Genomic DNA, 22,480 nt, shown 5'->3' on the forward strand with positions numbered 1-22,480 from the left:
TTTGCCATTAGGACAATAACACCTGCATTTCTGTATTCCTCAAATCCTTATAAAGCAAGCCGTGTCAAAATCGACGTCATATGGGTCTGACTGCGCAGACGATCAACCGATTATCCACCAGGTGGCAGTCTACACCAAAGTAAGTATTCATTAGGATTTTGGTCTGAGCAGCAAACTATTGTGGAGGTTATTGTTTCAATCCCATAATGACTGTTTACGTCCTTTATTAAATCAAATAAAGAAATCAGATGTTTTTCATGCACAGCATCCAAAATGTAAGACAGATAACTATTTAAAGAGTTATTAAAAGGTTTATTACAACAACTTATCGTTTTTTTTTTTTTTTTTTTTTTACAGAACTTTCACATTACAATTACACTGTCAACACAGTATCACAACCCGTTTGTAGCCATACAGCTCGGGTGAAAAAAAAAAACAAAAACAAATAAAAAATCACAGAACTTCTACAAGTCAAGTTGTAATAACTTGTTTCATATTGTTTTGTTTTTTTAATTCAGACATAAATAAACAGTAAAATTCTCGCAGAGAATTGTTATCTCATGCAGATAGCACATAACAATAAAACCTTAAAAATCACATTTTAAGAAAACAATGTGTTTGCTGTTTATAAAACTACACAGTAGTAAGCCAGTAAAGACTAAGAAGGAAAATGTAAACTGACTTTTAAAGTTGAAATTTGCTTCTTACGGTTACTTCAATAGTCATAATTATTCAGGAGCTTTAGTTGTAGTGTAACTAATGTAACTGATGTAATTCCAGTTCACATCTGAATGATGGCATTTTACATGATAACCCTATTGAGTCAGTAAGAGGCTTGTCCTAAAGAGTCAGTTTGACAGCTAATGGAGCTGAGATCCTAAAGCCCTATCAAATATGAAGAAGGACCACATATGATACATTGATGTTGTTTTTTTTTACAATGTTTCGTAAAAATGTTCTTGTTCACAGAAAGCTTAACGTTCTGAAGAGTTTTGCATTATATGCTAAAGCCATAAAGAGTCACTTGCAAAGCAAACTGTTTACGAAGCAGGAAAATCTCTGCAGAACCAACATGTTCATGGGACCCTTTAAATCTGGGAAAACAACAATCAACTCAAGCTTAATTGGCATTTTAAAAAAAATGTTTATGTAAAATACATTAATGGCACTGAATAAGGTCAACATCACCACAGACTGAGAAATATATATATAAAAAAAAGGTACTGCAATCCTACAATCACTGCTTCAGGGACAATCAGGCTACAGCTGGAATGTTAATGAGAAAACACACAGATCTAAGCAGCTCACCTCCCTCAGACTATTTTACATGCAGAGGTGAGCTCAAACATTCAAACTTGCACTACAACACTACGGCTGAGCTCAGCCAAATTCAGCTATGTAATGTTTGTGTCAGCATTCAAAAATCTACTTCTAAAAAGCTGCCAGTGCTCAACAAACTCTTGGAAAGTAAAACCCGTCATCTCTTAAATATGTGCAAAATGGTCAAAGAACACAAAGTAAAAAACACCTTCGTCAAAGAGAGTGCTTATGAATCAATTAAGACAAATGAGCCTCTAAGCACTTTGGTAAACTTAATGATGGAGCAAATGACTGCCTTCAATTGAAAAAGAATAAGATACAGCAGGTGATAAAGTGTTGAACACCGTAACCTTTTTCTCAGTAAATAGTTCTCAAATGGGAATATTTGCATGAAATTCACACCATAGGTTAGTGAGAACCAAAATAATGCAAATTTAGAAAGAAATCAAAACAATACATACATTCAGACACGTGTAGTAAGTGGGAGAGAATAATTAAGCAGAAAAAGTTGAAAAAATTCACAGCCAGCCAGGAAATCAGAACAAATCTGCCAGTATTTAGAAAGCTATCCTCCATATCAGTACAAATCAATATAATTAGGTTTAGTCCAATTAAATGGCGTATGAATAAGTATCTCATGATTGATAAAAGCAAAGAGTTTTCTCAAGACCTTTCCAACATTGCTGGAAAACATACTGATTTCACTGCAGTTGCATTTTTCTGATTTGAGTTTTAGCACTTTGGTGCATCATTGAGTTGATGACAGAGGAGCCAATAGAATAATCAGAAGAGTTGCTCAAGAACAAAAGACCAATCAAAGAGAAATTGAGAAAGATTTAAGAAGTTCACTTTTTCCCTGAAAACAAAAATAAGTCACTGAACCTGGGGGTGCAAGTGCCAGACTTCTATGCTGAAGAAAAAAAAAACATTCTGATGCTCATTTAAAGTTTACCGTGAAACACTTTGGCAAGTCAGTGAACTACAGTGAGAATCAGACTAAACTTAAAACACTTAGGATGCTGTTGGACACAACATGTTCTGATGAAAAATAGCATTGGATATCAACCCAACAATGCCACACCAGCAGCTAAGTTTGGAGGTAGGAACCTCACGGTGTGGGTTGTTTTTCTTGTATTAAAGCTCTTATTACCAAAAAGATTGTTCTATGTTCCGTTCTATTTTAGTTGATAAACTAAATCTTAGTTTATTAAAAATAATTCTTATTTGCACACAGTTTGGGTTGCAACCAACATCTGGTGTGGATTTCATCTCAATAACCCCGTTAGAAGTAGAATAGTTGAGAAAATGTTAATTTGTTAAATACTTTTTTTGTTGTTTGCTGCTGTACAAAATAAATAAGTCAAACGTATATGAAAACAACTAAAAGCAACGTTTTTTACAAGTTACACCTAAAGTGCTTTTTTTTGTGAAGAGAAAACATTGCATCTTTAAAAGCATAGACTATCAAGTACAAAAGTTAACAAACATTTACCCAAACAATTGAGAATAAATTAAAGTGTATGGTCCACAGCTGAAGCTGAGCGACAACCCCTTTCCTCTGTTTGTCACAAAAAGGTTTGAGAGCCATTAGCACTCCAGTGTGGGACGCTCTGGAACAGTTTGGGATGATCAGCTCCCTGAGGGCTGGGACCGGGTGCTGGCCCTCCGCGGTTGGCTCTCCTCTGTGCTCTGCTTTGATGTGGCCGAAGCGGCGCTGGGCGGGGCTGAGACCGCCTGGGTCGTTGAGGAGGAGCTGCTGACCCCGTTGGAGGTACTGACGGAGCTGTGCTGGATGGCCTCATTCTGCGGGCTGCTGGGGACGGACATCTCCTCGCAGCTTTCATCTTTGTCGGAAACTGTGAAGGCATCGGGAAACATTCGGTTACTTTGCCTACCGTGCTCAGAATGCTGCTTTATTGGATTACATTCTAGCACATGACATCCAAAAGGCTCGGGATAGCTTTGTTGCAGCAGCCTAATACCTGCAAAACAGCTATCTGCATGTGGAGTTTGCAAACCATTTCATTAATCCCCATAATGCTACTTTTGCACCTCTTTCCTTTAATTAACGCTCCAGTGTCAATTTAAACCCACATCATAAGGGTGCATTACATTCTGGGGCATGTGGCACTGTTTCCCATCCCTAACTGCATTCTCATTTGTTTCTTGTTACCTTGCCAACTACTGCAGCGACAGATGATTACAGCACCTGATTTTAATGATGCTCACACTGGAGAGTAGGGAAGACTTGGAGTCGAAATGCCACCAGCTGTTAGGCAGTTGCCTTGAATTAATTGGATCCTGATGGAAAAAAAAGAGACTCCACTCTCATGCTCTGTTTCATACAGGAATAAGGAGCACAATGATAATTAATATGGCTAATGATATGAAGTCACTTGTTATGGCTCTCTGTAATTAATGACTGGGTCTCTGAGAATGTTTTAAAAAAAAGAAAAAAAAGATGAGATTTCAGCTGCCTTGCTGCCCTAAAGTGCTTTTTTAAAACTCTGTTTCAGGAGGTTAACTTCAGAATGAATTAACTTGGTGAGTTTTGTTTCATGTTCAAGTGAACATCATTACTTTTAACAACACTAAGTGGTGGCCACTGGATTTATCACAATACTCTATATTTCAGCTTCCCAGGTCAAAGAGGGCTTATTTCTGCTCCCCTGTTTTTTTTAAGCGGGCCTTCGCTGTAAACAGATGGACAGCTCGGCTTGCCAAGCGAAACCATGTCCTGGCTTGTTTGCGGGGCAGCCTGGGCTATTCCCTTCCACCTGCCACGGCTACGCCTGGGCAAGACGATGAAGGGTATTACAGGGTCTGGAGGGCGGAGCAGCCTTATGGGATTTGTAACAGGGAAAAAATAAAGCTTGATGAGATCTTTAGTGGATTGGTCAGAGTTTAATAAAAAGACTTTACTCATTAGCAAAGTGGATTATTTCAGTGACTTCCAACAAGAGGGTCCTCAGTGCCTTGCAACAGTAATACTGCCTTTGGAGCCTTTCCACATTTTGTCAACGTTCAATTGAATTGAATGTGGACATTGACTAGGTCATTTTCACACATGAATATGCTTTGATCTAAATCATTCCACTGTAGCTCTGGTCTAATATTTTTAATCCAGGATTGCCCTGTATTTTACTCCCGTCAGAACCAATCAGCTACCAGATCCTTGTGGAAGAAAAACAAACCCACAGGATGATGCTGCCACTATCAATGTAATATTTTATATTGGGAATGGTTTGATCATGATGTTCACAATTTTAAATAATTGTCAGGAGTTGTGGAATCCAAAAGCTTTTCGCTGTCCTTTCAACAGATTTTCAGATCTCAGCATCTCCTTCAAAGTTACAATGAACTTCTTGGCTATTTCTTTGTTTAGTGCTTTCAATTGTCAGCTGATGAATTGAAAGCAATTCACCAGCTTTTGCCTCATGACCTAAATGTCGCCACAGGCTTTCCTCTCTGACCTCTCTCTCTTGTTCTTTTATCTTCACAATGCTGTTTGTCCACTACTGCTCTCCGACAAACCTCTCTGATCAAAATATCTGGATTAAAACTGAAATTAAATTACACACACACCCACCCACCCACCCACCCACACACACACACACCCACCCACCCACCCACCACACACACACACACATATGTTTATTAATTATGTGACTTCTGAATGTAATTGGTGGCAGAAGATTTTATTTGGTATCAGAATAAAGGGAGGCAAATCAAAAATTGATACCACACGTCTCAGATTTTCATTTGTAAGAAATATTTATATTTATTTTACATTATTGGACTTTGCTGTTAATTTCTCTATTTAAAATACAAAAGATGTATGCACAAATTTAATTATAGATTATATTATTCATAAAAGCACATTAGACATTTTTAAAAAGCTGGAGTATATAAAAAACTAAGAAGTCTAAGAAAGGAGATCTAACAATATTTAAATGATTTTCAAACACTGTAAAACATTTTGTTTTGGTTAATATCAGAATAAATGTTTGATATTTTATTTAAAAAATTTATAGCCTCTATATGAACTAGATCTTTTGTTTATGCTCATATTAAATCGGTCTTGCCAACCAGATCAACTGATGTATCTGGGCAATTCCTCCAAAACAGGATAAAAAGTGCTTCAAGTGTCAACCTTTACAAATGTCCAGAGAGAGAGGAAAGATGACCATATTCTTTTGTGGATGCCACTAAGAACAATATCTGCACCACACCAAATGAGCCTTCAACCCCAGCCTGGATGCCCTGAGTCCCATCATGCACAGGAAATGTGTCTGTGCGATGGTAGGCAATAAGAAATGCATAATGAACAGGGCTGCTTGGCGGACGATTCACAATGAAAATTTTCTGCAGTCTTGACAAGACTGCTGCTTTAATGGACTCATTTTAGTGGCAATCACTGTCAATACAAGTCAGGCGATGTGTTTAGGGCTACAATGTGGAGGAGGGGGTGAGTTGCAATCTTGTTTTGCAGAGTGGCTCATCTGTGAGGGGAGGTAAGTTATGACCACAAAACCAAAATGACAGAGGCCCCATCTGACAAAAACGAAGAAAAATTGGTGAAATGATTCTAAATGAGAACATGTTATGATGCTCTGCAGAGTAAGCTGACAACAATAAATTTAAATTAAGAGCCTCAGAATCAGCACAGTCTTTAAGTGTTGATAAAGATGATCACTGTAAGCCGAAAACATTAGCGGGGGGAGAAAAAAAGTTTAATCACCACATACAGGTAAAGCCATAGAACAAGACACCTTGCTTGAGGAGCAGACATTGAACGTCATCTCACAAATGTTTTTCTGGGCGCCAGATGATGAAAAACATTTCACATGCCAGCTGTGGCCTCTCTGAAAGGATGGGAACAGCAGTACCACCAATAAAGATCTAAAGTTCTGAAAAGTTTTACAGAAAATAAAAAAAGAATAGAGCCTCACATGTCGATGGTTCTTTCTGCTAAGACATGTCCTTAGCTGGAGCTCATTTTAGACACGTTTCACATGCAGCCTCAGGCTGAGAATAATGGAACATTACTCACTGTGATAGCCAGACTTCTTCTGCATGACGGTTACAGGGCAATCTTTATGAGCCAGAAGAAGCTGCTTCAGCTGAGCCACTTCGTTTCTCAGCAGGGTGACTTCATTCTTGAGGAAACAAGAGACACACGACGGCAGTCAAAGAAATGGTCTCGCTTCAGAAAGAAGGTTCGCCACAACACCAAGATCAGATGTAGACCACTGCTTTGAGTATTTTTATGAAGAAGAAACATTTCTTAAGCTAGAAATATCTGAAAACAGAAATATAAAAATAGATTTAAAAATAAAAACAAATAAAATTGATTTTTTGCACTAGAAGAGCTCCAGTACATCAGCTGGTGAGCATAATCTGAATATTTTTAATTTGATTGACCTGACTGGTTGGAAACAATTAGATTTTTTTTCCCAATCATATAATTTATAGTAATCACTACCAAGTCATACCAAGAGCAACACTCTTTGGTTTGGTAAGCTCAGTATCAATGAGACATGTACCAATTAGGACAGAGGAATTTTATAGGAAACAGAAGAAGACAGCGAGACTTCAAAATGATAACAGGAAGGCTGAACAGTCTACAAAGTTGCTCAGCTTTAAGCTTTTGGCTTTTCAAATCATGCCTGATATAAAACACATTGAATTCAGAAATGAAATCTCCTATGTAGGTAAGGACCTACATTATCTGGAGAATTCACACAGACACTAAAGATTTATTACCTCTATTTACTCAAAAAAAGCATAAACTGTCAAAATGATGAGCAATTTGCCTTCATTTCAAAGTATTTGTTCAACCATATTTATGTCACACATGACGTGACCTTCCCCTTACTTCTAATATGATAAGTCACACCAGGAATGTATTTAAATTGCAGTCATTTCATTTTTTTTCTATTGTCTTAAAGGGAAATCTCAATAGGCTAAAATCAGTATTAGCAGGTCAAAGCTTCATTTCACAGATTTTGTGTATAAAAATATTTAAAGGCAAAAAGCTACTTCTAAGAAGGAAAATTTTATATCTGTGTGTTAGATGTTGTGCTACAATTTTACACTTATTAAATTGACTATTAGACAATGTTTACATATTAATTTTCTGTTGTTCTCTTGTAAGCTTGACATCTTGGTAAATTCTACATACAAGCTATTCAATGATAAGTGTTTTTGAACAGCCTTGTACTCTTGCTGGACTGAACCTAAAAAGGCAGATATTTGGTTGTTGATGTGGTTGCAATCTGCACCTTATGGCACTAGATGTCACCCATGCCCTTAGTAATTATAATAGGCAAAAGCTTTTCCTCTCATCCATGCAGTAAACATGAATAATAACGCGCACACAAGTACAGCTTCTATCTGCCTTTGTTTCGTCCCGTAGGAATAGCAACATTTTTTTAGAGCTAATGACGAAATCATTAAATTACAATATTCAGGGCCCCATTTGTACTTTAGTGCTGTGCATTATTCCGGGGAACTTGCATTTCTTCCCCTGAGAAAACAACAAACACAAGAATGGAGAAACAATATAATAAATTAATAGAGGATAAAGTATAAAACACTGCTTGCTGCACAATAATTATGGGCCTTCACTGGCTACCAACCAGCACATTTGTCAGAGGTGAGCTGTTAGGCTTGTCAGTACAACTTCGTAGAGGCTGCAGAGATTTACACTCCTGTGTCGTTACAGCTCCCAAGAGGGCTGAGGATTTCTGCATGTCGTAAAAGAGAGCCACATTACGCTGAAGGTGACTTTAACTGGATTTAGAGCGGCCAGGGGCCCGCGCAACAACCAGTGGCAGATTTAAGCTCCTTCTCTTCTCCTTTAAAGGACTGCGAGTGGCTTAATCTATTAGTTTAAAAGCAGCCAATTTATCTGATTCCATCTGTTTGGTTTTGCTGGTGTTGGCAGGGCTGAGCTATTGTAAGCCAGATTTAAACACAGCTGGAAGGAGCATATGTATCACATGTAGCCAGCACCATATTCAGAATGCTTCCAGCATGTCTGCTGCCATTTAAAGCTAATATAAACACAGGTGGGCTCTTTTTTTAATACTCCTTCCAATTTATTACAGAGATAAAGTTTTGACTAAAAATGTGACACAGGGAGCATGACGACAGATCTGCCGCTTACTTTAAAGGATCGTTTACATCAAATTACACCACAGCCACAAGTTAAAGTAACCTAAACAGGACAATGGAGAGTTAGAACTCGTTTCTAACTTAATCGAAAGTGAGCAATTGGGCTTTGGATAATGCTAGGAACCCTATGAGCTGTCTGGTCTGACACCTCATTAAAAAGCCAGTTAAGGATGATGTTAAAATAATTGTGCATCATTAGAGGCAGTTTCGCTGATCAGCTGGGCCATGTCAGCATGGGTTTCTTTTCCTTTTTTCTTCTCCACACAAAAGCTGCTCTGCTGATTAATGCTTTGATATAAAGTGGCCTTATATTCTCTACCACATGTTGTTCCCCTCTTATTTACAAGGGGCACTTTTCTCTGTTTATATACCTGCTCTTACTCACCTACGTCTTAGTTTTGATCCTCTCTCATTCAAATATAATTGTAGACAGAACAAACATGAAATGTAGTGATAACTTGATTTTGAACGGTGTTTTATTCTGAAGCATTTTTTATGCTGCCGAGTATTCCCCTTCTCTTTCCTACGTATCTCACTCTGCTTTGATAAAAAAAAAAACAAGACGGTAAGCAAGTAAACATCACATCTCATTTAATTGTCTGGAACACCGATGTGCCGCACCCCCGACTCACACTTATCAGCAGAGACAGCAGACACATGAACTGTTTCGAACTTGTCAGCATCAGATCCTAATTGCTTCCTGCAAAATGAAGGTTCAAAAAGACACCTTTTCCCTGGGAGATTTTTGAGGCCATTCGGTAAACTGCAGAGACAGAAGCGGCGACACGCTTGTGTGCGGCTGACATCTGGAGGATACATCTTTATTGACAGGGACGTATCGACGTAAAGGGCTCACACTCTACTGCTGTCACACGGCAGCTCGGCTTAATCGGCTTTAATGACTTCATCACAGCAGAGGAGGAAAAGAGTGTGCAACATCTCTTCATGATGCATGCTGAATACACACACATATTTATCCATCTGAATGCTAGCATACACAAAAGAATTGAACAAAATAAATAAACAGGTTGTTGCATGCAAAAGGTGTCTGGGATCACCTGTAGTTGTGTATTCATGGAGCCCAGGTCCTCAGCCTTCTTTTCCAGAGACTGGACCCACACTTTCCTCTTCTGTCGACAGCGAGAAGCTGCGGCCCGGTTACGCTCCAGGAACTTGCGTCTCTTCTCATCGGGGTCTTCGCTTGTGGTTCTGCGCCGCCGGCCCCCTGTGGTTGGAGGATTTGGCACAGGAGGAGCAGGGGAAGCCTGAAAAGTGACAATGGGAAGGACATACATGCATGTAGTTCTCAAAAGATGTTCAATGATTGCTCATGGGAAAACTTCAGCACTACAGTTAGGGTAGTGTGAATATACTGAATGTCAAATATGAAGAGTTTCAGAACAAAAAAATCTTATTAAAGCAGTTGGCAAATTTGTTCTTTGATACTCTGTTTTATGCAAACAGATCATCATTAAAATACCTGCTGAATTTTAGAGGCACACCTCAACAACATCTTCTGCCACTAAGTGGGGTGTTTTCAGGGTACAAGTTGGACTGTTGGCATGAAAACCTACGGGTGTTTCTGTGGTGGAGGTGGCTGGCTGCTGAAGGGAATGTGTGGAGGCTTCCTCAGTTGTAGGCAGTTGGGGAGCCGGAGTTAGGATGGCAGCCGGCGCCGGGGATGGAGTCGGGACTGGAGTCGGTGTCGGAGCAGGGGAAGCGGGATTAACATTGTGGGTTACTGCACTGGTCTGGACGTCGCCTCCATCTCCATTGGTTACCTGAGGAAGCTGTTGGCTTAATGTGGCTTTCAGTTTCTGCGAACAGAAGAGGTCAGATGGTTATTGAACAGCTTGAAAAACAATTATTATAAACAAGAAGCGGTTTAAAACTATGTGTGTACAGCTAAATCCTAACTTATTAATACATCTCAGATATTTTGATTTAAAATTGTTTTTTAATAAACGAGAGAGTTTGTATCTGATAGGAAATCGGACAGGCATCTCTCAAATTATTAAAATTATTTTCACTGTTCTCAATTATTTTTTAGACATTAAACAAAATGCGTGTTGGCCATTCAGTCATCAAACACTTCATGCAGCTGTCCCTGTCAGCCAGCTAAAGTAATGCACTTGGAAAACACTAAAACCTCTAAATTATTGCACACATCATAACCTTGCATTTTTCAACTTATTTCAAGTGCAATATTATGCTTCTGCAATAAAAATACATTAGTTTTAAAGTTTTTTACTCATCTGCAGTTGCTGTGTTAGAAATTGCAGCATTTGTCATAAATAAGCAAGATTATGAATACTTTTATAGTTACTAGCTTCTAAAGTCATACAATGCTATAGGCTACTTAAAAATTTAAAAGGGGAAATGCATATTGATAATCATATCAATATAAAAATGCCAGAATTAGCCAAAAAGCTGCTTTCTATCTCTATCACATGCTGTCAGAGAGAGAGAGAGCTGTGTTGGAAAAGTTGAAATAAAAACAGTAAAAAAAATGTAGTGAGTAGATCTTAAAATCTTGCTTCAGAGAAGGCTTAGCACTAGCTGCAGAGGGGGTCTGTTTCCTGTCCTCCAGAGACAGAACAGGAAAAACTCCTCATGTCATTACTGAGAACATTTACTAGATATTGTAAAATATCCAATTGTACAGCATATTTGACTACATTTAGTTTAGTAAGAATTAATATTCAAGTTTTCTTCATAGACCGTTAAGAAAAAATATGGTTGATTTATGATACTGCTTCTAAAACACTTATAAGCTAAAAAAAATCATGTGTATATGACACTTAAATACTTAACACACAACTGAATTAAATGTTGTTGGTTAGCAGAAGTGATAGTTAGCAAAAGACCCGTAAAAAATGTCATCTTTCCCATTTTTGTCACGACTTGTCAGGCTTCGCACAGTTACATCGCATGTTTAATAGTGAAAGAAAAAAACGGTGTTTGGTGAAATCTACTGATGACTTGAAATAAAAACTGTCTATTTGCAGGATCTCTTCCTCTAAAAGCCAGTGTGTGAAATTCACAGGTCAATTTTTTTCAACATCAAACCTTCCGCAAACAAGGTGAAAGTGAATGAGGCTCTCCAAGCAATAACAAAGTGAGAGAGAATACATTTACATGGCAAAACAGAGCACCGCATTATTCTAACAGCTACCTTTGCCAGACCAATCTATCTACCAAATTAGTTTATCGTGTAATACCCTTCCAGAAGCTCTTCTGGCAGAAACAAGATATTATTCTCCTGGAATGGCCTGCAGAATGAGGGAAAAGCCAGTCAGATCCATATTTCATCTCTGCCATAGAAACCTCATCAGTGTAATAACCCTCCATCTCATGGGTGTTATTCAACCATCTGCTACTATATTACTTATCTTTATTTTGCAACTAATTAACAGCATAATCTTCTAAATTCAGCAAGTTAATTATCATTATTGTGGTCTTTGCAGCATCATCAGTCCTTGTAAAGTGCAGTCTACGCCGGCTCCCCTCCTCACGAGAGCCGGGTGGGGGTGGGAAGCGGGCAGGTTGAGCTGGGGGTCTGTTTTCTTGATGCAGGCTCATTAGGTGTTTGCTGATGAGCCGGGTGTGGTGAGAGGCGCTGCTAGTGAGGAGGGCGGAGGAGGGGGGGATGCAGGTCAGGCAGGATTCTGCTGAACAAAAGGTTTCATGCGGGGTGAGGCTGACTTAATGTGCCTCGCTGAGCGTTTGCCAGGATGCCCCCAGCTGGCTTTCGCTCGTTGCCCCCCTCGTGCCCCTCCTCCTTCCCGTCAGGTTGGCCCTGGTGACGGCGTGCTGTGCAAAACGATGTCTCGGCGTTTGTCATCTCTACTCTGCATGATCTTGAATAACTCCCTGCCCCGCCCTCTATTATTCCCCACCAGTCAGGATCAGTTCTTCCCAATCAACAGACACACTTCTTTACAGCTTGGCTGATAATTTCCACAGGCAGAGCATGCTGTGAACACTTACACGATGTTCACGGGTTCTGTGATCTATGCTTCATCATATTGCCTCTGATGTCTCGCCCACACACTTCAGAACAGTGGGCTTTAACTATCACTTCTGTTATATAGAACTGCTGTGACCATCCTCACAACATAGAGGGTTAATATGATGCATTTCTTTTGCACAAATACATCTAATTATCTTTTCATAAGACACCATATGAAATCCATTTTTAAAATGTCATTGTCAGAAGTACAAAAGCTATAAAAAAAGAAAAAGAGGTACAAATTACAAAACTTTTTTTTTTCTCTATCACCTGCATAACAACAAATGCCTTATTCAATTGAATGTTGTTTCAGAGATAGTTTCCAGCAGGTGGTTCAAGCTGGGAAGGAAACAAAATGATGCCAAAAATATAATCATTTCTGTACAGTTATCAGAGTTCCTGGAAGAAGTCATACGTTGCACATAACAGCTTTCTTTTTAGAAATTGTTGTAACAAATCATCAATATTCCCATCGTTAATGTTTTCCTACTGTGTCTTTTCTCAAACAAGAAAGAAATTCTTTCACGTTGCTTTTATCTGATACCATTGTTGCTGAATTTTAGACAATATGTCATGTTTTTGGTGACTTATGTGTCTGAGAAACATAAGTCTTCTATAGCCCAAGGTTATAGAAGAAAGAAAAATAAAGGGAAACTGACTGGTAAAAGGTCAGTCTAAATTAAGATTGAAAGATAATTGGCTATTTATTTTGTTAATCAAAGGGTTGTTATTAATGAGTATATATTATTTTAAATTAATTTAAACAAATTATTCTGAACACTTTCCAAATTGGTTTTATTTGTCTCAGTGAGTGATATATGGTCAATATATGTTTAGCAGTTCTTGCTTTACCCCCCCATGGAGCTGATTTTAATTCATCTTTAATAAATATATTCATCAGCATTAAAAAATTGCTTTTTTCTACACATCCTGTAACAAGCAGTCTTTTTAGTTATATTAGAACCCAAAGCAATGTAACTGTATGTGTGATAGCACTTGCTGTAAAAATAGGTTTTATGAGCAAAGACAAAACAATTATAGTCTTGACATTTCAGGCGCCTTAAATTTTCTGTTCACACATACAGTGTTTCTAATTGTGAAGCTCTGTAGCGTCTTTCAGAACATACTTCCTTTATCTACATATGTTGAATGGGCCTGACATAAAATGATGAGTTAAAGTTAACCCTACAAACTGTAAGGGACGATACTGGATTACATAACACAATAATTTCCTCATCCCATATAAAGGATTAGTAGTTGTCTTGAGACTTTTAAGGCACTTTTAATGACCTACCACAACTCTTGACATCTTAATTTTAATAATCCATTATTTTTATTGAAGCAATTTTTTAGGTTTATTTCAGGATGTTCCCAATAGGTCGGTTAAAATTATATATAAAAAAAGGTTTATTGCATCTTAGAAACTTCATTTTGCATAAAATTAAACTATGTGGTGTTGCCCGAGTAGTAGTGGTTATCGATCTTTACTGCATGTATCACTGCATGATCTGTTCAGGAAACGCGCTCCGAGCCTATAGCTCATCCTGTTGGACATCATATTTCTCAGATCAGCAACACAGGAAAATCTTGCTGTGCCGCTACTTAGTGAAAAACTTGTGCTGATGCTGTTTTGACTTTGTTTCAAATCATTACTCCACACTCTTTAAAGAAATATTTTTCACTGCTTTAAGTTCATAATAATTACAAGTTTGGGAATACTCTCTGAGGGGGATTAGGGAAGTGATTTTGGTTGTATGACTTCAAATCCCCATTCGGTATTAAGACCTGAGGTGTAAAAGACGTGACAATCACAGAATAAGTAATGATCTAAAAGTGGGTTTTAAGTCTTCTTCACAACTCTTCTACTCTGAAGATTGTTGTTAAAAAACAAAACAAAACATATTTTTGAGTTTTCAACTAGCATGTTAGCGTCAAGGGCTGGTTAAGCTCAAAACAGTCTAATACCATCAACCAACAAATTTTAAAGTCCAACTCTAGTTTATGTTCTAAAACTATTTCTGATAAAGCTTTAATGTATCATTTTTTACTATTTGTAGATAAAATTTTGCCAATGACCATATAATATATTGTGCGTTTTGTAAACATGTCATGTTTTTTATGACTTATGTGTCACAAAAAACATGGCACATAAGTGTCATGTTTTTTGAGCGCATCAACACCAGAAGGATTGTTGAAAAAAGTATAATTAAAATCTTCCTGGGCGGGGGGGCGTGGCTAACAATTGTATTACTCCTTTTATGCTTGATCCTCTTATTACCTTGGCTGTTATCATCTCCCTTAGATGGGAAATAACAGACACAGCATGGAACTGATATCTGATGTAAATGAGTTAATAAATACCAGCTTTGCTTCTGATTGGATGGGTTGAGGCTGTGGCGAGGGAGGTCCAGGGATTCCAGGGACGGCAGGCACTACGGTGACAGGTCTGACAAGCTGACAACAGAGACACAGACACAGATCAGAGCAGAGAAAATTAGTCTTCGGCGGCAAAAAGCCTGGTGTTGGCCCCCTCCTCCTCACCCCGCAACACAAACACTCAAAGCTATGGCAGACTCTCAGAGTTTCCCCCCATATCTCAGCCTCATTAGGTTGGATGGCCTGTTATTTTGCGGAGGCAGCGCCACATGGAGATGCAGCATGCACGCTAATGAACCTCTGCCTGCCTGAGTGAGAGCATATGGACAGGGAAGCTGAGGAGAGGATGGAGAGACACGAGTCAGAAGGCCAGATTTAGGCCCCTTCTCACAGCCACTGACAGAGAGACAGTGAGGGAGGTGGGGAGCACTTGAGAGAGGTAGGGAGGAGGAGATGATTGAGGAAAAGGGAGCCCCACTGGTGGCTCGTGTTCTCCATCTATTTTAGCCCTTCTTTACTTGTCAGAGGCTACATCAGACAGGGGAGATGTAGGCTTCCCTCCATTTCCCCTGATATCAACACTGTGATAGAGGCACAGTTTTTTGGGGCCAGCACACCCCTGTCCATTATCCAGGTCCCTCACCATTTTTTTTTTTTTTGATTACAGTAAACCTCTCTTGGTTTACCGTTATGTCCTATTTAGTTTCTTTCTTGTTGCGAGAGCTGTGGTGCTACCTTTTCATACTGGTCACTTTTAGCACCCATGTTAACTCTATAAAATAAACGTTCTCTATCGTGGTATCGCCAATGGAGGGGTTCATTGATACACAGTGAGTGTATCGTGATTTTAGTTACATAAGAGCGACATTTCGTTGAACATCTATGGAAGCGGGCACATCCAGACGGACAATAAAAAGCGTTTTAATACAAGCTGCTGCTTTGACATGATCCACAGCACTGCCATAACATATGTACAAAAATCCAAAATAAAACATAAATATTTGAAAATCAGGCACCAGACAAGTGAATCACAGCAACGTCATCAGCCGGTGCGACGCTGAACTGATGCGGTGAAGCTACCAGTAGCAGGAGAAGCTGACAGAAACACTGAAGAGAAGAAGAGCGACCATCTATACAGTTGCAGCTAAGCATGTTTTAATGTTACACAACACAGTTTTAGCAAATTGCTCAAAGTCTAAACTGGTATTATTGTGCATATAAGGTGTAAAGTTTACCTTCGAGCAAACGCCCCCCAAAGGAATCCCAGCGCGTCCCCCTTTTTGTAAAAATTCCCGCCAGCGCCCCCTGCCGTCCTCTGAACGCGGTACCGCCCCCGTTGAGAAACCCTACTCTATCAGGGGATGATCATTTGCTGCTCAGCGTTCCACGCAAAATAAGACAGGCTACAACGTGAGGGAGTTGCACTGTACGGACCACTCGTGAGGTTTATATTACTGAGACAATCAAAAAAGCATTTCTGTACAACCTTTCAATTGTGCCAGAGATGAAAACCTGGTTGTTTAATTCTACAAGGACAGAGCTCTGTAAGGCATCCTGGCCTGAAGCCTGAAGCAGCTTAGCTAAATCCTGTTTCTTTCTAGCACTGGCAGACTGTTTTACTTGTAAGTTCATTATTCTCTGAGGTGACTGCCAAATCACGATAGAGAATCTCTCAGAGTTCCTTTGTATAATATAATGTGTTTTATGCAATTTTGAGTAATATTTCTGGAGAGATAATTTTAAACTTACTTAAGTGTGAAATTGTGTATCCAGGTCAATTTTAAAACAAGAATATGCTACAAGTAATTACATTTAAAAAGAGAAGCCAGCAGGTCAGCAAAACTCACTGTTTCCCAAACATCAGACTCTTCAGTTTGGTGCTGACCAGTAACTAGCCAATTCCTCAAGCTAAAAGCTGGTTGATTCCAGTTACATGCCTATTTAATCTCTATGTAGTATCTTTGTTTGTTACAGCAATTGAATTCTGCGTTTGACCAGGACAAAATACAGAAAACCCAAAAGATCTGATACAACACAGAATGTAATTTCTGGAAGTCAATTTGTGAAAATTATTTTTGGTAAAGCACTCACTGGGATTGTAGTTGGGATATGTACACTTGAGCTTGTTATTGATGCAGGTATTGCAACTGGCATGGTCTGGCCATTAGGCAACTGTAAGAGCACAGGGAAGGTACCAGTCACTGGGCTAAAAGAGAAAAGAAACCACAATTAAGTAAAATACAAAACAACTGTGCAATCAATGCATAAACAGAATGTCTTGAAGGAATAAACTGATTCATTTTAATTCAGGTTTTGCAGAGTTATTGTCAACAGTCAGTGTTTACCTGCTGTAAATAGTGGCCCAAGACTTACTGAAAGCAAAAGAAAGTAATTTTGATTGGTGCTAATAACTGGTAATAGCAGAGTAAGAACCAAAGTTACACCGTTATTTTAATTGCATAAACCAGCTATTTAAACTGAAGGTCCATGCTTGTTGTCAATTAAAACTCCTGCTTCGCTGAACAAAGCAGGTGAAGTGACATGACAGAAAAACTGAGTCACCTGTTGATTTGAAAAGTAAGTAAATGTAACCCTTTTTCTTAAAAATTGGAAACTTTAAAGTAGATAACCATCCACAGCGTAAGAAACAGCAGTGTAAAGGTTCATAAAAACAGGATTAACATTATTTTTTTGGGGCTGGAAATGTTTAAAGATATTCATTTTAGAACATGTCCGCTTCAGATCCAAGTCACTTTATCCACTCTTTTGTAAAAAGTATTTCTTTAACCTACGTAACTGGTCACAAGCTACCGAATGTGAAATACTGACTGCTGACAACGCCACACAACCTGATTTGGAAAACAAATGACAAAACTATCCCTACAAGACAGAATGATTATCAGTATACAATTATGACAAATTTACATGACAGAGATAAAGGAAACAAAATAAATAAATAAATAAAAAAATAAGTTCCTAAACCTCTACTCTAAAATGCAAATATCACAGACCATACAGGAACGACTCGACGAAAAAGAAAGACTTTACATGACACCTGATAATAATGATCGGTGTTGCTCAGATACAGTGTTATTTCCTCAGGGCAGATGCAGAAAAATCAACTGAGTTTGTCAAACTCTTCTGATACTCATTGCAATCATAAATAGTTGTTCCTGAAAATACATTTCTTCTTCACAATTTTACTACATTCAAAAGGTTTTCTACTTCTTATACTCAAGTAGCACTACAATAAATTCTTAGAACAAGCTAAAGGAATGCATAGATTAGCAAAAATGTATATACTTAGCTTTGCTTCAGACACACAGACGAACAGTCATAAATTCTAACCAAAATACATCCAAACTTGTGTTCAAATCCAGTATCAAAAACATATACACATGCTTCAAATGCATCTTTTTATTTTAAGTTGAACGTCCCTTTGCCAGTTGCCCTTAGAAAACACATTCCTTATCGCAATCAACAAACTTCTGGAATAATTCTGGTGGGATATCTCTCCACTCGTCCTTACAGAATCAGTGTTTGCTTAAAATTATTTCCTTTCTGTGCAATATGTCAAGGAGTCAAGGTAGCACTTTCAAGATCAGGCTTCAGTGTTGTAGCCACCACTGTCAAGCATAGTGGTGGCAGTATCATGCCAATTTTCTGTTTGCTGCCTGTGCTAATGATTTGCACAAAGTGGATTCATATACACAGTTTATGACCTTCATGAATTGTGTATATGAAGGTCTGAATAAAACACTGGGTTTCAGTCCAAACTCAGTTGACTTATTCAACTCTGCCTGAGAAAATCTGTAATAAAAAAATCTAACGTCAGTCGAACAGCCAAAGATTATGGGCACGCAGTTGAAAAATGCTTTCTAATAGAGAAGATTAAATACAAAACCCAATCTCTTACTTCACTTCTCACTCAAAAAAATAAACAGTATCTGAACAACACCAATATATATATATATATATATATATATATATATATATATATATATATATATATATATATATATTTTTTTTTTTTTTTTTTTTACTTTATGAACATAATTTCTTTGCAGTTAAACAAAAAATTTTCAGAATGCAAATAAATTAAAAAAACAACAACAAAAGAACAAGCGCATGCCGCATAAAATGCAAGCTCACCACAATATACTGCACAAGTGATTTGGTAGAAACTGAGATGTTTTTAAAATGGACGCATTTTGTTACTTACACTATAGGCCTATTAGTGGAGGGGACTTGGGTAATAACAGAGCTAGATGTTGGCGATGGGAGAGCTGGCTGTATTACAACACTAGCCTCTGTGGTTGCTAGAAGTACATTGGGAACTTGGAGGGATGCAGGGTGGACTATAGTGGATGTTGGCAGTGAGGCTGGCTGCAAAGATAAGTCCTGAAAACACCATACAAGACCATAGCTGCAGGAATGCGTCATCAACACCAGATCAGTTAATTGTACACCTCTAACATGATGGAGTCACTCATTTATCAGGAGAAGAAGTAAATCTTCATTGGCCCGATAACTCTCGGGCTAATGCACAACGTTGGCCCGACTGTTATCATTACACAAGTACTGTATTTCAAGCAGCTCATAGCAGTAAATCCACAAACTATACAGGAAAGTTAAATTGATAAGACAATCAGGAGAAAATCACAAGACACAAGTCAAGCAGACTTTTAAGCTTTACCTTATCATCACTTGTAGTGGATTCAGGATGAGGCAGTGGGCTGTCTCTATGTGTGTCTATTACTGTGGGTTCTTCAATTTTGTTGCGTATAATTGGTGTAGCAAGAGGCGACAAATCCAGGGGTAGCTGCAAAACAAGAACCAAAAACAGAACAAGGATTATCAGGAAAAAAGTTCAAAATGGATCGAAAAGTAAGATGATCGAGAAGCTAGTTTAACACCTTTTTGATGTCATCTTCAGTCGATTTTTTGAAGTCATGATCGAAAGGACTTGCAAGTTCGTTAAAGAGACCAACTTCCTCGCAATTCTTTAAAAAGCGGGTAGGTGTAGGAGTTTGATCTGAAATTGACATTATTGTAAGTAAGAAAATACTTGTCATTAAAGTAGCCCACCTGAAATTAGTAGTGCACTCACCTGCAATGATAAGATTGTCATTTCTTGCTGGGCCAAACTTCAGTGTCATCTCATGTTTGTGTTTGTGGACAGCCAAATGGTCTTCATTAGTGAATCTCTATGTAAAGTACAAATAATAATAACAATAATAATTAAAAATAATAATAATAAAGATGTTATTGTTTCTTGTGGCAAAAAACCCAAACATCTTTACATTTTGTTACTTTTTATTGTAATACTTTATATATAAGTGTATAATATGAATGAGGATACATGATAAGGATCATATGGTATATGAAGTGTATGTTATTTATTTTTAATGCTATTTTTAATGACTGAAAACTGCAAGGATTTACCTGTCCACACCCAGGAGCAGTGCACTGGAAGGGTTTATCATCACTCATATTAAGGAGTTCCTTTTACTTCCACCTATAATTTAATAAAAAGCTATTTAAAATATGGGAACGAATTTCAATGGTTTATACATGTGACACAACCTTACTGTCATAATCAGATTTTTGCCCAAGATCAGAGTTCATACTAATATGTAAATAAATGCAGCATTGATTGTAAATGAGAACGCTCTGAGCAAATCTGAACAAAGCCTTATCGATAAGGGGCGGTTGCGGTGGTTGCTTACAACTCCATGTTCTCATAGAAAACGTACAGATCATGTTATTCAAACACAACAGTTATTTTGTCCTATCGGGTGTTCCATATCTGACCTGCAAATAATCACTCTGCGCTCACAGAACAGCTGTAAGGACGCTACAGAGGTTCATCTGGTTCCAGTCGCTTCCATGAAGCAGCCGTAGCCCTGCATTGACACACAGCCGTCGCCATATTAGAAGCTAACTGTCACTGTAAATATGAGACGTCAGCGTCTAGTTTAGCTCTGGTTTTACTGCACCAAACACGAGTAGCCCACGGTCACACAGATGCTGTATTTTAACACAGATGAGAACACATCCGTTATCAGTTTATGTGGTCACTTACCCCCTCTGCCACAACCCTCGATTTCTAAAATCCCACGACTGGTCCAAAATATCGCGAGAGCAAGTCGACGTCTTCCGTAAACCTTACACCCGTATAAGCTTGTTGAAAAGAGAGTAGAAGCTAATATTATCAAGGAATGATTAATAAAACATCTTAAAATGTAAGATAAGCCTGTTCAACCTGTATTATATTAACTACATATAAAGTGTTACAATTCATGTTTATTTCAGTTTAATTTGGGGATTGATAGATCACAAGAAATTAAAACTCCCAAACAGTTGAATAAGAATATCAATACGTTTTAATATAGAAGAGCTGCTCTATTATATCATCATAGAGCAGTTCTGCTGGAAGTTATTTCTTACTTCAGTGTCCAGCAAACTGCCACTGGCAGAAGTAATAAAAGGCCTTTGCCAAATACACTGAGATTGCTGCAAGCATATCAATGGAAAATCGAGTGAAAGGAAAAAGTATGGAAGAAGATGGACAAACAAGAGGTACTGTCAAAACCTTAGAGGATTGCGATAAAAATGCCATTGGGAGAGATTCACAAGGTGTCATTTCTTCAAGAACCACATGGACCTACCCAGATCAACTCACATTTGTTGCATTAAATCCCTCCTAAAGGTAAAACGATAGAAGAATCTTACCTGGTCCAAGGAAAAGAGATGAGTTAAAAATCAAAGCAGTATGGGCCCAACTGTGACGTTTTAACAGCCAGTGGTAATTAAGGGAGGCATATTTTGGTGTCGGTCCATCAGGCTCAGTCAAATCCAGAAGCAGCACAATCATTCTCCAGGTTTCTTTTTTTCGTACTTAATGCTGCACATTGATCAAAGCTATAGACTTCATTTTAAAGGTCTTGCATTTCAGTCAGTACCAGTACATGATTCAACAACCATATAACTGTTCAATTAGCCAACAAACTGACTAATTGACCAACCCTCAAATAATTGAATAGGAAAAATAACATGACCCAACAATACAGATGGATTGAAAGCTGCTAATAGAGGAACCTGGGCTTACCATAGTAATGATGCCAAAGATCACCCAATGCCAAAATGTAAGCTTAAAAAAAATTGTATTTGAATACAAATATGCTGTAACATACAGAAGTAGAGTTCAGAAAAATCATCTCTTTATTTTATAACTTTCAGAGAAACTAGATATTTTCCCTTCCATTTAGCTGTATGGCAGAATAATCAAAAACAGAAATGTTTTGTGTAGAAATCTGTAGGGGTTCTGAACTACTCAAATCCCATTGGACATTTACTTTGATGTCCAAAAAAGTAAATGTCTGAAACTAAAGCAGTTGTGTGCAAGAGCTCAAAATTTAGTCTTTGAGCTGCCCATAAAGTGTTCCCTAAACCCTGGATGAGTTTCACTGTTTAATTTTTTTTTTCTAATTCACCAGTGACGAGCTAATCAGAAGCTCAATGACTATCTGCAGCTATTTGTAGCTTTTGAAACACTGTGGTGGCAAAGGAAAAGGAAACATTTAACTCAAA

General features: G+C 38.2%; 1 protein-coding gene across 2 annotated transcripts; it reads right to left on the reverse strand.

The window, feature by feature from the left end:
- Nucleotides 1-311: 311 nt before the first annotated feature.
- Nucleotides 312-21,030, reverse strand: atf2 (activating transcription factor 2). 2 transcript variants are annotated; one of them, XM_055031870.1, is made up of 13 exons: nucleotides 20,973-21,030; nucleotides 20,702-20,793; nucleotides 20,333-20,405; nucleotides 19,998-20,094; nucleotides 19,804-19,922; nucleotides 19,584-19,709; nucleotides 19,110-19,288; nucleotides 16,979-17,093; nucleotides 14,873-14,965; nucleotides 10,074-10,316; nucleotides 9,558-9,764; nucleotides 6,374-6,479; nucleotides 312-3,176 (listed from the first exon to the last, which is right to left on the reverse strand). In XM_055031870.1, the coding sequence occupies exons 3-13, from the start codon at nucleotides 20,378-20,380 to the stop codon at nucleotides 2,950-2,952; spliced, it is 1,560 nt and encodes a 519-aa protein (XP_054887845.1). In that variant the 5' UTR covers nucleotides 20,381-20,405; nucleotides 20,702-20,793; nucleotides 20,973-21,030; the 3' UTR covers nucleotides 312-2,949. The 2 variants fall into 2 exon arrangements, with proteins under 2 accessions (XP_054887845.1, XP_054887846.1); XM_055031871.1 differs by lacking the exon at nucleotides 20,702-20,793 and having other exon boundaries at nucleotides 20,973-21,006.
- Between the last annotated feature and the right edge of the window lie 1,450 nt (nucleotides 21,031-22,480).

This window comes from Poeciliopsis prolifica, unplaced genomic scaffold (genome assembly GCF_027474105.1).
Source record: "Poeciliopsis prolifica strain line A6 unplaced genomic scaffold, Auburn_PproV2 SCAFFOLD007, whole genome shotgun sequence".
NCBI classification, from domain to species: domain Eukaryota; kingdom Metazoa; phylum Chordata; class Actinopteri; order Cyprinodontiformes; family Poeciliidae; genus Poeciliopsis; species Poeciliopsis prolifica.

Bases quoted from the DNA above. Each gene is read 5' to 3' on its own strand.
- atf2 (XM_055031870.1), bottom strand. From the start codon at position 20,380: ATGAGTGATGATAAACCCTTCCAGTGCACTGCTCCTGGGTGTGGACAG. The intron at 17,094-19,109 runs GTAAGTAACAAA...TTTCTCTTTTAG, and splicing joins TCCACTAATAGGCCTATAGT to CCCAGTGACTGGTACCTTCC. The intron at 3,177-6,373 runs GTGAGTAATGTT...ATGCCTTCACAG, and splicing joins GAAGAAGTCTGGCTATCACA to TTTCCGACAAAGATGAAAGC.